The sequence below is a fragment of the Labrus bergylta genome, chromosome 19 (assembly GCF_963930695.1).
Source record: "Labrus bergylta chromosome 19, fLabBer1.1, whole genome shotgun sequence".
NCBI classification, from domain to species: domain Eukaryota; kingdom Metazoa; phylum Chordata; class Actinopteri; order Labriformes; family Labridae; genus Labrus; species Labrus bergylta.
In genome coordinates this window covers 1,287,349-1,302,521 of record NC_089213.1, presented here as the reverse complement: position 1 = coordinate 1,302,521, position 15,173 = coordinate 1,287,349, and the positions used below count along the sequence as shown (strand labels likewise).

The 15,173-nt window shown below is 44.9% G+C and overlaps 1 protein-coding gene across 1 annotated transcript in view; it reads right to left on the bottom strand.

The window, feature by feature from the left end:
- Positions 1 to 172: 172 nt before the first annotated feature.
- Positions 173 to 15,173, bottom strand: part of slc2a3a (solute carrier family 2 member 3a) — a 19,503-nt gene continuing 4,502 nt past the window's right edge. Inside the window, exons 3-11 of the mRNA XM_020655233.3 lie at positions 11,454 to 11,555; positions 10,458 to 10,618; positions 8,432 to 8,672; positions 8,171 to 8,333; positions 6,270 to 6,457; positions 6,028 to 6,132; positions 5,741 to 5,839; positions 4,464 to 4,667; positions 173 to 4,379 (exon numbers count right to left, since the gene is read on the bottom strand). Coding sequence (XP_020510889.1) covers positions 4,059 to 4,379; positions 4,464 to 4,667; positions 5,741 to 5,839; positions 6,028 to 6,132; positions 6,270 to 6,457; positions 8,171 to 8,333; positions 8,432 to 8,672; positions 10,458 to 10,618; positions 11,454 to 11,555 — 1,584 coding nt within the window. The 3' untranslated portion in view covers positions 173 to 4,058. The remainder of the gene's footprint in view (positions 4,380 to 4,463; positions 4,668 to 5,740; positions 5,840 to 6,027; positions 6,133 to 6,269; positions 6,458 to 8,170; positions 8,334 to 8,431; positions 8,673 to 10,457; positions 10,619 to 11,453; positions 11,556 to 15,173) is intronic.

Below are 15,173 nucleotides of genomic sequence, written 5' to 3'. Positions count from 1 at the left end.
AAAAAAGAAACTTCACACACGTACAGGATGATCGTGCAAGCCCACATATAAATATCTTGTAAAAAACACATATTTACACGAGTACTCTCCTTTCTTTGTACAGTGAGTGGAGGTGTTTCAGTTGTGCATATAAAGCGGGGGGGGGGGGGGACATTGCTTAGGAGTCTGAATATTAGTTTGAAATCCTTCCACATACTCTTGATCAACGTTTAGATTTATTAAAGGCGTGCAGTCACAACAAACGAGCTAGCATCAACTCGAGAGCATTTCCTGGTTTTGTTTAGTTTGAACCACTAGGGGGAGACTAAAGACTGAGTACGCCTCCTGGTTTTTACTGGGGTGGCTGAAGCTCAGTCTGTAGGGACTTTGGGGTTGGCAAAGTCCAGAAATTGGTCTGGTAGCTGGAGAGGTGCTAGTCCACTTCCTGAGCACTGCCGAGGTGCCCTTGAGCAAGGCAGCGAACCCCAAAAAAACTGCTCTGGAGCCCTCGCTGAGACCACTCCATCCTGTGTGTGTGTGTGTGTGTGTGTGTGTGTGTGTGTGTGTGTGTGTGTGTGTGTGTGTGTATTTCGGCCTATGAGTGTAAAACCAGACTTCCCCTCGCAGGATTAATAAATTATAACTGATAATTAAAGTGAATCCAGCTCCAACCTGCATTCTGACTAATGGCCAGCAGGGGGCGGCTCTACATGATGCGTAAAGACACCAGATGGGGGAACAATCTGAGCTGGATGTATGACCTCACAGGTCATTTAACAGCTGATGTTTTTCATCTAAAACTTTCATTTGAAGTCTTCTGTGTTTCAGAGTGAAGTTCATGATGTGACTTCTGTTTTTGTATCGGCTCAGATGATCGTTCTGTTTTCTTCCAGCGGGCTAGCTGTGATCGTCAGCATGCGGCTGAGACTTCAGGTTTGGTCGTCAGCATGTGGTTCTGTTGATTTTTACAGTGCAATGGCGATTCTAGAGTCTGTTGGGGCCCTAGTTAAAAATGAATGAAGGGGCCCTTCAAACCAGCGCTCATCACAATCGTGTCCTGGCGCACACTTCCTGTTTCTATTTCCTCTCCTACAGACGGAGCTCTTCTTCATTTTAATTTGTTGACTTTCATTGACAAACTTTTGGTTTTCAACGCTTAGCAGGGCAAGGAGAGTGAGTGCTGTCAGATGGGGCCCCCTTTAGGGAGGTTTCCTACTGTCATTGCAGAATTTGCACATTTTGGGCGGCTGCTGTAGTTTAAAGTTTAATTTTTAAAGTTTTTCTACATGAGCAGCGTGAATCAGAGGAAACGAGAAGTTGCAGGTGTGATCGCACTCGGGCTTCAGCGACAGAGCTGTGCACTGAACTTGGCTTTTATTTTGAAAGGCCAAAAGAGAAGCCGCTTAGTTAAGAGTCATATTTAGGCTTTCCTTCAGTGCTTTTTAAATTGAAATCTTAAATGTTCCCATTTCATGTCCTCACTTTAGCCCCTCAGAAAAGTGTGCGGAGGTCATTTCAAATCACAAAGTGAAAGCTGGAGTGGGCGAGAGTACGAGGAAGCATTTTAAAACTCATATTCTCAGACTCCGGTTTGGTCAGGTTCAGTGTTAGTGCAGAGTTAGTGAGGGAGCGGTGTGTAGGAGTCATCACAGGAGCCTGCAGGAGAGCATGAACACAACACTGAACACTTTACCATGAAAGGCGCGCGCACACACACACACACACACACACACACACACACACACACACACCTGGGCCAGTCAGTTCAAACACAGCACGACACTATCATCCACAAACACAGCGATACACAACAAAGCTGTGACTCCGACCTCAACCTTTCCTCACCACTGTAAGAAATACTCGTCTGAACGAGCTGAATTTTCTCAAACAAAAATCAAAAAAGGAAAATAAACATTGCAGGAATCTTAGTTTGAACATTTCATTAGAGCTTCTTCACAAGAGAAACGATGTTCCAGTGTACAGAAATAAATCAAAAAGAAATCGAGAGGACGTTAAAGTGCAGCATGAATCACTGCGCTTCTTTTACAGGAATTCATGCAGTCAATACAGAAAATATACTTTGAGTCACACACTGAAGCATCCAACAACATGGTGTCGAGTGACTGTTATACAAACAGTGTGTACGAGTGGACGATGCTACACGAGGCTACACTTTCACACAGAGCGACACAACATGGCGACGTTTAGACCTGACGGATAAAAGCAGAAACACTAGCTTAGCTAACATAGCCGTCAGACAAACGTTATGTCCTAAATCACACACTCGTCCCCCACTCCAAAGACATCAGCGCTCTAGAGTCTCAGTTTCTGTGTTTGTGAAGATAAACAATAACAACACTTCAAGTCGGACGAGTTCTTGCTCTGAATCACAATCAGCTGGTTTCTCTTTTCTTGTTTACCCGTCGTCGTTCACTCTATTAGCACTTCCCCTTTAGTCGCCTTCTCTTCAGGTTTCTTTCAATTGATTGCACATTTTTGATTAATCTCATCTACTCTAATGACAGCGAGGCCGCGTGCACACGATGGGCCGGGGGGGAAATCTTGATTTTAAACTTTTTAATCTGATAGTTGGACATAAAGCGCTGCTGTGCTGAAACGCCCCCTCATCGTGATTGGCCCGTCATCAATTTACCTGGTGAACAAAGAGCGTCTGAATAGAGAGATTAATACTAAAGTCAGCTCAGGGGTCAGGGGTCAGGGTTAACCCGGGGAGATCGCCGCAGACTCCAGAGTATATTATAAATCTGAGGCTGGGCTGGAAAGCGTTACGATTCTTAATTCCCTTTAATGTCATAGAGTTATTTACTTAATACAAAAATCAACTTCTACAATAAATACTCTGAGATTTCTCTTTAACAAAATAATATACATTGCACGTTACCCTAAAGTATTCCTCCACGCGTGTTACGTAATTTAGTCGACGTGTTTTTGGGCAGCAGGTCATTTCAGATTCTGCAAACGTTTCCAAACACAGAGACGCTCACAGACGCGCAGAAAGAACATGTTTTAGATCTAATTTTAAAAAGGAGAAGACGAGGCTTTGAAGCTAACGATAAGCTAGCTTAGCTAACATAGCCGTCAGCCGTTATATTAGAATTAAAAATAAACCACTTAAAAGTTCATGAATGTTTTTTTTCTGACTGAATTCTCTCATAATCAGTTAAAAGAGAGAATCTGGTTCTCCCGTAAAAATAACCCTGTGCAGGTCGCAGTCCCTCAGCGCCACTATAAACCTGCAGCGTATTTGAAACAGAGCCTAGCTAACCCTAGCTGCTGCTACAGCGTAGTGCACGGCGCTAATGGACCGCGGCGTGCACAGAGTATGTAGATATTGGGGGGTCAATAACAGCTCGACTCATCTTGTGGATTACAGCTTTAACCACCTCAACACGTCGATCCTGCTGCCCAGTCCCACCCTGATTTAAACCACCAAAAGTGACGTTTGAGGCTAACACGTTTGAGGCTAACACGCTTGAGGCTAACACGTGTCCACCGGGTGGAAATCAAAGTCGGATACTTTGGCATTTAAAAACAAAAACAAAAGCTTGAATCACCCGCTGAGGGCTGAGTGTTCCCTTCTTCTACCTGTGATCAGAGACCGCTTCAAAAACAGTGAATAAGTAAATATCACAAAGTGAAAACTACGTCTACAAAGCTATATCGCACTAAAATATCCACGACTACAGGGAACACGGAATTAAAAAAAGAACTCAAAAGTGACTTGAACACATCTGGAAACAGCTGTTTCACCTGCACAAAGGCGACACATTGCAGTGATGAACCTTGACCTTTAACGGACGCCTGTCGGTTAGCTTATCTCAGAGGAATGTGGAGTTTATCTACGCTGTGGTTTTTGTAGTGAGCCGCTTCCCTTTCATGGTTTAGGAAGGGAAAAGGAAAGTTTTGTAGGAAACGTCTAAGGAGTTATCGCAGAAAGAAGCACGACCTTTAGAGGTCAGAGCCTATCGCCTAGGTAACGCTGTAGATCTGGTCTATTATAAAAGTTTCTACTGTTCCAAGGTGTGATAGTTGACTACAGTGTACACCATCGAGCTGCTCTACAGACTCTCCTGCACCGCCGAGTGTGATTTATCATCGAGCGGCGTGCGCTCAGCCGCCGCAGGAGGCGGAGCAGCCACCGGCGCCTCCACCAGCGGCACCTTCTCCTTCACCGGGGAGGCGGGGAGCGTCATGGCGGTGCTGGCGCTGGCAGGGGGGTCCTCCACAGACGAGGAGGAGGGAGGCGGGGCGCTGCCGAAGCACTGGGCGATCTCGTCGAAGGTCTTGCCCTTGGTCTCGGGGACTTTGATGAAGGTGAAGATGAAAAAGAGGATGAGGAAGGCTGTGAAGATGAGGAAGACCCAGGGACCGCACAGTTCCTGAGGAGAGAGAGGAAGAGGAGTCAGATCTCATGTCTCCATCTTGGACTTTATAAAACCTGGGTGTAGTCTCTCGCTCCTCACCACTAGTTTGGGGAAGCTCATTCCAACCAGGAAGTTGGCCGTCCAGTTGCAGCAGCCGGCCACGGCCATGGCGGCCGGGCGGGGCCCCTGGGAGAACAGCTCGGCCACGATGAACCACGGGATGGGACCGGGACCGAGCTCAAACATGGCCACAAACAACATGACCGCCACGATGGCAAAGTAGCTCATGATGGAGTAGTCCTTCTGCTCAGAGGAAAAAAGGCGGGAAAAAAGAGAGAGAGAACATGACAATAAAAATGTTCACAGCATGACCTTGTTGAGATTATATCATGGCTTTTTTAAAACCTCTCACTGGAGGAACTAGCACCACCCTGTGGACAAGAGACATAACTGCAATGTAGTAATGAAGACATGTTGATACTCTGCTCTGTGAATAAGAGGCTGGACAGTATAAAAAGGTGTTTAGTCTCTTCTTCTGACCACAGTCTGTAAATATTAATGTTTGAAGCCTGAGTGACGTCCCCCGTCTGTTCCTACAGGGGGCGCTGGAGTCCCATCGATGGCACCCCCCGTCTGTTCCTGCAGGGGGCGCTGGAGTCCCATCGATGGCGGTCTCCATGCTGGAAATGCTGTCTCAGTCTAACTTTCAGTCAACCTAACGACAGGCTGAGAGCTGGAGCTGAGGCGGGTTTTAAACCTCCTGACAAACCGTTACACCGCGCCCACCTGTCAATCAGGTCAGCTACACGCCTTATTGTGAATAACTCTTATCCTTCATCAAATCGAAACTGATGAGTCATCAAAACATTCACCCCCCGTACAGTGTGTGTCCATCCAGACATGAGCTAATCACACCTATTTGGTTTTTTGAACCAGGCTGTAAACATGTTCATCTCTGCTGTAAAAACAGGCTTTTTAGAATGGGTGTGTATGTGACTTCCTGTGCTTCTGCAGCCAGCCTCTAGTGGACACTCCAGGAACTGCACTTCAGCATTTTTCAACACTGGAGGTTACTGCTTGGTTCAGAATTCTCTGTGTTTTCTCAGCACTCCTACCAGAGGCAATTTCCCTCTCGGGTCAAATAAAGAAGTTTATCTTATCTAATCTACTTAAGAAGTTTTATTTTGTAAAGTTTGATGATGTTTTATTTATGCGTAGAACTACAGGATGTCTACTTTCTTATGATGCGTTGAACCACACTCTCTGGGTTTTATCATATTGGTAATAAAAGGTTTTTAAGTTATTTCTCTTCCTTTAAGTCTTTCAGCCTTTCCACCGCCTGCCCCTCCTCCACCCTGTGACATCACTAAACTCACCAGCAGGAGGGAGATGGTCATGAGGAGAGCGCTGACCGCCATCCCGCCCAATCCCAGCAGGTGCAGAGTCCTCCGTCCCGCCTTCTCCACCAGGAAGAGCTGCAGGACAGACACAGAGAGGGAGGGAGTGAAGATCTGCTGCTCACACACACACACACACACACACACACACACACACACACACACACACACACACACACACACACACACACACACACACACACACACACACACACACACACACACACACACACACACAGTTTAAAAACAAAATGTCATGCACTCACAGAGACGACCGTGAAGAGGACGTTGACGATGCCGGCTCCGATGGTGGCGTAGATCGGCTGTTTCACCCCCGCAGACGTGAAGATGCCGGTGGAGTAGTAGAACACCTGGAGGGAAAACGATTTCAATATTACAGAATTACATCATTAAAAAGTTTCCTTTTGCCTTTATTTGATTGGACAGAGCAGGAAATCAAGAGGGGGGGGGGGTCATGGGGGGTAATCGCGGCGTGTTGCTGACTCACAGCGTTGATCCCTGACAGCTGCTGGGAGAGCTGCAGCATGACGGCGATGAGCAGGGGCTGTCGGTACGCCGCCGAGCGGAACAGCTCGGGGATGGTCACCTTCTTCTCCATGGCCATCTTGGCGCTCTCCTCCTTCATCTCCTGAAGGTCTTTACTCACGTCCTCACTGCCGCGCAGACGCACCAACGCTGCACGCCGCATAGAAACAAAGAAGAGGATTTGTCTTTTTTAAAATGTGTCACACAAACATTCAGGGAGAGGAGAGTGATGCTAAAGGTGAAACTATTTCAATACAAGCCCGTTTAGAGGAACCTTTTAGCTCCTGCTTCAGAGTCGGTCAGTTTTTATTATTAATTCATTTTATTTATTTATTTATTTTTTAATAATAAAAATATGATAAAACATTCAGTACATACAGGAGACAGGACAACAATTACAATATGTATAAAATAAATACACTCGTAAAAAATGTAAACATAAATATGTAAATCATTAACTAGAGGTCTCAGAGGGTGTTATAATAGTTCATGAATTTGATGCATTTTTTGTCATTGATTAAAAGAAGTGATTTAAGAAGGGAGTTGAATCCTAAATGAAAAATTGAAAACTTTGGAAGTGACTTTGAGAATTTCTGTTTGTGAATGAAAAACTTTCATACAGTATAATGAAGTTTATGACATTTTTGAGAGCAATATTTTCCTCATTGTCATAGTAACAAACAACGACTTTGAGGTCAAGAGAATAAACACAATCAGCAGCCGGAAAAAAAAGAGATTCAATGTCTTTCCAGAATCTTTTGGATAGTTCACATTAAAAAAAAAAAAAAAAAACGGTGGGAAATTGTTTCTGTATCGTTTTTGTGCACTCAGCCTCAATATCTGTAAAGTTAGCAATGAGGCAGTTAACAGGATACATTATGTAGTATTTTGAAGTGTACCCTCTTTAGCTTTGTTGTTTGAGTCGGTACTCTCCCCGCACAGGAGGGACTCTGAGTGACGTCAGTGAGCTGTGATTGGTCGGACACAAGAGCCAATCCAGAACCACCAACCGTAATTTTTAACGTCCCGTTTAGGTTTAGTTAAACGATTACTCTAAAGTAAAACAGGAGGCAGAGCAGTTTCTCCTCAGAGTGAGTCCTGACCCCGTGTGTTTGCTTGTTTGTTTGTTTGTTTGTTTGTGTTGGATGAAAGGTGTGAAGGAGAAACAGGTCAGGGCCTGGGAGTCGACAGATGTCAAAACCTTCTGCTTTTTCAAGGACTCTTCTCTCTGCGGGCTAAAATATCATCCACCTGATCTGACCCTGAGGATCTGTTTCTTCTGGTTTCTCTCCCGGACGTTCATCCTGACTTTGATCTGTGCTCTTCATCACAGCTCATATCTACTCTTCTTCTGCTTCTCGTTCCCTAAAAAACATTTCTCTTCTCTTTGACGTTAACAGGATTTGAAACAACATGTTTCACATTCTGCTTCTTTCCTAGAACACCCTCACACTAGTAAAAAAAAGATCTTGTTTAGAGCTTAGCTTAGTTTATCACAGGCAGAATCTGTATTCTCTCTAATGTCCAGCAGGGGGCGACATGAAGAAGTCAAAGCCCCCTTTTTTGGGGTTTTGGGAACTTCTCTTCCAGGAACTAAATGCTTCCTGAGGCCCCGTTGTTGTCAGCATTTCAACCGGGGCCTGAATTTCACCGTAGAGATTACGCAAATCACGACGTACACTGCCTGTCCAGTAGGGGGCGCTAAGAAGTCGAAGGCCATACAACATGGCGGACAGGCCAGCTTCATGATTTGTGTGACACTCATTTTGTGAAAAGTTGTTTTTGGAGATGTCGTCATGTTTTCTTAAATGTTGTTTTGTTTTTGTAAAGTGTTGCGTTCAGGGTCTCCGTCTGACTGCGTACCTTTGCGCGCCTGCTCCTCCTGTTTCAGGTTGATGAGCAGGAAGCGCGGGCTCTCGGGACAGAAGGGCAGCAGGATGCACTGCAGCACGGCGGGGACCACGGTGAGGGCCAGCAGCAGGGGCCACAGCTTCTCAGAGCCCAGCAGAAACTCCAGACCGAAGATCTAAAAACAGCCAATGACAGAACAGAACAGCGCGGTCACACTGATGCTCCCTCGCTATCTGTACTGAGACGCTCATTAGAAGCCCCCGTCATGCTGACCTGAGCGATCAGGATGCCGACCACCACCCCGAGCTGGTGAAGAGTACCGAAGGCTCCTCTGAGGGGAGTGGGTGACACCTCGCCCACGTACATGGGGGTCAAACCGGTGAAGAGGCCGCAGAACAGGCCGATGACCAGGCGACCGGCGATCACCATCTCATAGGAGGAGCAGATGGTGGCGAGGCCCATGAGGACGCCGCCGATCACGGCCAGACTGTTCACCAGGAACATGGAGCGACGTCTGATGAAGAGGAGGAGGAGGAGGGTTCAGAAAGAGAGCGTTAGCTGCAAACAGCTGATTAGACACAAAGTGATGCTGACATTTAAAAATATCTATAAATAATGAGATCAGCTGTTACACTGAAAAAAAAGAAGTGATCAAAAAATCTACTTAAAGGAGCAGTATGTAACTCTAACCCCTAGTGTTTAAAATGGGTACTGCAGTCTAAATTCTAAACATCGTAGAGAGCTGTCTCCCCCCCCTCCTCTCTAGAGTGGCTGCTCACTCAGGTCACCATGTGGTGGACTCTGAAGCTTCAGTGTTTATCCAGCTCTGCATGGGTCTGTAAACCTTTCTGTGTTCTAACCTCTCTCCATTTTTCAAAAGCATCTCCAGTATTGATCGGATTGAACGGATTATCGGTGTCCCACTCCCCTCTCTTCTGGACCTCTACAGTACCCGCCTCACCCGCAAAGCAACCAGCATTGTGCGTGACCCCACCCACCCCTCACACAGCCTCTTCAGCCTCCTGCCATCGGGGAGACGGTACCGCAGCCTGCGGGCCGGCTCCACCAGACTGGGAAACAGCTTCTTCCACCAAGCTGTCAGGAAGCTTAACTCTCTCCCCTCCTTCCCCTCTGCCCCCACGAACACTGGACGTTGAAACCCCCTCCCGTTTTCCATCAAGAACTCTGGACTAAAAACTCTGTACACTCAGTTTACTGCACATTGCACATACTGCACAAGTTCACTTTTTCTTTACATTTTATTGTATTTTACTCACTACCTTTTGCACAATTTAGAATTTATTACTGTAAATATTGTTTATCTTATTTTTACCTCATTTTATTGATCTATTTTTACCTTATTTTGGTCGTATTGCACCGCGGGATGGAGACAAACGAAATTTCGATTCCACTCTATGTCTGGCATATCTTGAAATTGACAATAAAGTTGACTTTGACTTTGACTTTGATCCTAGTTTGAGCACGTTTCTGCTCGTGGAGCTTATTAGAAACATGCAGAGGCTTTTTAGGTCGGGTACAATCACTTCTATCTGAACCACTTCTCTTGACCGCTTCCATCACTGCAACACCTGTTGACCTGATAACTGCTCTCATATCTGACAAACCGAGGGGTGTCCAAAACGGCCGTGTGGGGGTGTCTTAAAAGCGCCTACCTTCTCTGGTCCAAACAAATCCAGAGCATTCAGGAGCAGAATCTAAAGTTAGAAGGAGGACATACTGGCTGCTGCATTGTTGTCAGAGAAGCCAGCACTTCAACATAGCATGTTTCCTTAATGATCAGAGAGTAAGATACCTTTATCATCTCTCTCACTACACAGCTCACTGACTGGATAATATTCAATAAATAATTCATTCATTCATTCTTCTTTCTCTGGTGTCAGGGTGATGATATAGTCCGATCTCTGGCGTGGACTTAAGATTGTTTAGATGTGTTTTTATGTTTTCTACAACAAGTGTGTTCTTTTGTCTGAATTCATTATTTTTAGAATAATTGTGAGACAAAAACATTCTGTATACGTGGGAAACATATTTATGGTAATGGAAAAAGCAACAGTCTCCTCCCAGACGAGAGAAAACAGGATTATGGTCGAACATTAAGGCGGAGGAGGAATGACTCCGGGGAACATTAGAGCCGAGCTGTGGGCTCGAGGCGGACACGCTTCATATCCTCCATTAGTGGAAATGTCTTGTGACGGTTCAGCTGAAGCACACGGGAAGGAAAAAGAAAAGACTGGATATGACCGACATGTGGCTCCATGTGTATCGTACAAAGGATTACCTGCCAAATCTGTTTGCCATGACTCCCACGCTGAAAGAGCCCACCATGCCGCCCACACTGAAGATGGCAACAGCGACACTCCACACGATGGTGCAGACCCCGGGGCTGATGGGGACGCCATAACGCTCCACCCAGGTAGCGTTGAAGAACGAGCGTAGTTGCTTGAGGAAGAGACGGAGGAAGAGAGGAAGTGATGAAAAATGTTGGATGTAGAAATAAGTTGAGCTGCATCATCAGCGTGCAACACTAGCTAACAGCAAAACAAGCGTCCAATGAATGTGCAGTGCTTCTCAACTGGTGGGTCCGGACCCAGAGGTGGGTCGCAGAGCCATTCTCAGAGGGTCACAACTGTGTGCTGAGAATAAAATCTTACATAAAAGAAGTATTTGAAGCACTTTTTAAACATGTTGGTTTGGTTCAGTTCCTTGTTTTTGTCACATGATTTGAACCGACTGAGGTCCATGCTGCGACAACTTTCCAGTAAATTAATCTGATTGGTTTTTAGATTAGCTTAGAGCCTCCAGAATCGACACTCCCTGCAGGAAGTAGTGTGTACGTTTACTGCTTGCAGCTACACTAAAAGCTAACTCAAGCTAGCACAAGTTAACCGCCGGTGTTTGTCACCTGCCTGTCCAACAGGAAGTAGATCAACTCCACGTCCACGGGTAAAAGAAACACAAGGTTCACCCTCGTTTCAGAACTAAATGTATCTGCTTGCATGATTATATTTTCTCTTCTCTGCCGCTACATCCACCTCCGTCATATTTCGCCGGTTTGAAATTACTTTTTATATAAGTCTATAATCTTTTTTTTTTTTTGAAGGTAAAAGTGACTGACTCTGCATTAAAGATTGTCATGGTTAATACCACTCATTTCTTATCTCAGGTCAGAGAGAGAAACAGCATTTGCAAAATGACTATCTTTGCAGAACACCTGGTGTTCACATGTGAAGGGACAAAAGGTAGAAACGTGAAACGTCAACAGCTGATCACCAACCTGCTCGGGAGCGTTGATGACTCCTGTGTTGTAACCAAACTGCAGAGAGCCGATCACGGCGGTGCCCAGCGAGAACAGGAGGTAACATGTCACCTGCTTTGGCTGCAGGGACACAGGAAGAAGAAGAGGAGGAGGAGATGTCAGGGAGGAGAGGAAACAAAGACAAATGTGCAAATTTAAGGGGAAATAAAGGAGAGAGAGAGAGAGAGAGAGAGAGAGAGAGAGAGAGAGAGAGAGAGGAGTACCCCTGATATTTAGACAGATATCTCATATGAACACAGAGTTTATCTTTTATTAAGAGTGTAAAACTAAAACATCACTAAAAGCTATATATACAAAACAATAGGCTGACTACATAGGAAATGATTTTGGGCCTGATTTCCCCTGATGATGACCCTGATGATGACCCTGATGATGACCCTGATGATGATCCTGATGATGACCCTGATGATGATCCTGATGATGACCCTGATGATGACCCTGATGATGACCCTGATGATGACCCTGATGATGACCCTGATGATGACCCTGATGATGACCCTGATGATGACCCTGATTATGACCCTGATGATGACCCTGATGTCGACCCTGATGACGACGATTTGAGGCTTATCGCAACCGATTATTTGTCCAAATAATCCTCAAGTGTCAATAGGATTATTTTACTGCTCTTAAATATTGAACATGTTTGGTATTTATGATTCCAGATCAGTCCTCCTCCGACTGAATCCCTGCAAAGACGTTGAGATCGGACAGACCGGGAAGCGTCTCCAAACGGATGTTGCATACTTTTACATCTCACAAACATGGCAGCCAACAGAAAGCGTCTACTATCTACACCGTCTTCTCAGGATTTCACCCAGCCAGCTGACAACGATGATCCTAAATCTGCTTTTTGAACATTTCTGCTTTATAAACAGACATTTTAATATGGGATCTAATGGAGAGACTTTGTCTTCTGGAGTCAGCGTCAAGTGGACACTCAAGGAACTGCAGTTTTTTTTCCACTTGTTCATTTACTTCATTTGTCGACACGCTGCTTGCTCCCTTCCAGTAGAAAAACATCTGGACTGTGTCAGTTCGAGGTCATGAGGAGAGGTACGCTCGATCAGGTGAGCAGGCGATCAGAAAACATCCTGTTTGAACGAGTTTCTGTGCTGACAATCTTTAATTCATGCTGCACTTTTCCCAAGTTGTAAGCAGACCTTCGAGCACCAATACAAGGTCGAGGAAGGTCAAAACAATCAAACATTTCTCCATAGATCCCAAACATTCAATCCAGGGAGGTAAAGCGAGGTCACAGCAGCAGAAACTAGGCCACTGTGTCTCTTCTGTGTTTCTGCTGATATCTGTAAAGGAGCAGGCGGTGCCGACGCAGCAGAACGAGCTGCTGTTATTTGAGACAGCAGAGAGAGAGACCGGCACAGGCCTCAGGTGAGCCGCTGTCCTTGGTACAGTAATATCAGATCGAGGGCGGACAACATCAGCACAGGCTGCAATACTGAGGGATTCAGTAAGCCAGGTGGGCGGGGCTTCACAGGACCAATCAGGCGGCAGGAGAGAGAAAGCGTGTTGGAAATGTGATGAAGGTCAAAGTGGATTTATTTAAAGGAGGGATCTGAAGGAAGATGGTGGTCTCCTACAGAGCGTTAGGAAAGGTTCAGGCAGGAGATCAGTAAACTGTGTGTGCTAAATATAGATCTGATGTAAGAAAAGAGGGAATAAAACAATGTAACGTCTCTGTTTCCACGCAGTGAACCATGGCGTCCATCTTGAAGGTACTGGTCTAGCACCCGTGTGCCCTTTGCAGCACATTCTCCTCTCTCTATATTTTCTTCAGGCAGACGATATTCCATCACATTATTTGAGCTTTCCTGGAAATCATTCACAGATTCATCCAAACTGATCGCTGAGAGTCACCGCACACGCTCACAAGATGTAATGAAGCAACTTTAAAGCTTCAAGGTTGATATCTAACATCCTTCAATAAGACTTGGGGCCCCCTAATAGAGCTTATTAGAGACAAGCTTTCTATCACTCCTGATGATGCTAGTGACACAGCTTGAGCAGAGTTAATTGCTGGAGAGAAACCCACCCCCCCCTTCCCCCTCCTTCCCTCCTCTTTTAATTTACTTTTAAAACTGTATTTATTTACTTTTTGTTGAACTGAATGTATTTGTGTATATGTATAATAATAATAATAACTTTATTTATATAGCACCTTTTAAAAACACAGGTTTACAAAGTGCTTTGACAAACAGCATATTTATATATATTTTAATTTTGTATTATTATTATTATTACTATTATTTATATATTTCTTTATATATGTGTCTGTGTCTACTTGTATTGTCCTATTAGTATCTATGTTCCGACAGTTGCTAATGGACAACTACCTCAGGGAGCTGGGAGGGTAAATGGGTGTTTATTATTTTGTTGTCTTGTTTTTCTGTTTAATTGGGGCTTTTTGTTTTACTCTCTGCAGATTGCCTTAATTACCTCTATGTGACATCATGTTGTACTGTCTGCAAAAATGTAATAAAAAGATTTGGAAAGAAAAAAAAAAAAGCTGAAACATGCGTTCAGTTTACATGTTTTCTGTTAATTTGAATCTGCTCTTTGTCTGAACAACATCTCAGGATGTTTCTCTGCCTGCCTGTGTTTGCGTTTGCTCCCGGAGGATTAAGGTGACATTTATGTGCGATCAATAATCCAGCTCGACAAGACGGAAAGAAGCTGCATCTCTCTGGGTGTGTCTGTGTTGTTGAGGATACTTGAAATCTGTCCTGGTCTCGAGACCACTTTTTGAAGGTCTCGGTCTTGGAATCAAAGCATTTGTACTCGGTCTTGTCTCGGTCTCAGACTCAAATACAAACAAACAAAAAACCTCTAACTCCTCCCTCCTCGTCAGCCTGAAATAAATCTACATCACTAAACTTAATGAAATAAGGTTAATTCAATTAGACAGAGAGAACAGAGCCCAGAGCCACACACACACACACACACACACACACACACACACACACACACACACACACACACACACACACACACACACACACACACACACACACACACACACACACACACACACACACACACACACACACACACACACACACACACACACACACACACACACACACTGTAAGTTCACCTCCCTCTTCCCTCTCCGCCCGTATCCGTCTCTGATTTTTTGTCAAGTCACTGTGACTCTGTAGAATTTACCCAACACACAATTAAACACAAATAAGGATCAAAACCAGGAAGTGTGCAGGAAACCTTCACTTCATCTCTCACATGTCTAACGTGCACTGAGCGTGTTACAGAATCATTCTGTGTTTGCTCAGATTCATTTTTTAATCTTATGAATGCTGATTCCTTTTTTTATTTTTCATCTCTTTCCTGCAAACAAAGAGCATCATGTCAGACATCTCACTAAGCTCCAGGCAAACTTCTGTGCTCGCAGCCTGTTGCACAACGCACAATTGTTGAACAGATGCCCCGTTACTATGGCAACTGGTGTCAGGATGGCTGATTGTGGTCGCATTTTTCACTGCACACAAATCCAAGCTGATTGTTTTCATGCCGCCGCTAATCTTTAACACGGAGATTTGATGAAAAACAAGAGGATTTTAACGCTGTCTGCACACACACACACACACACGCAGAACCGTCACACACCTACAGGTGTTTAAAGTACACATACCTACAGGTGTT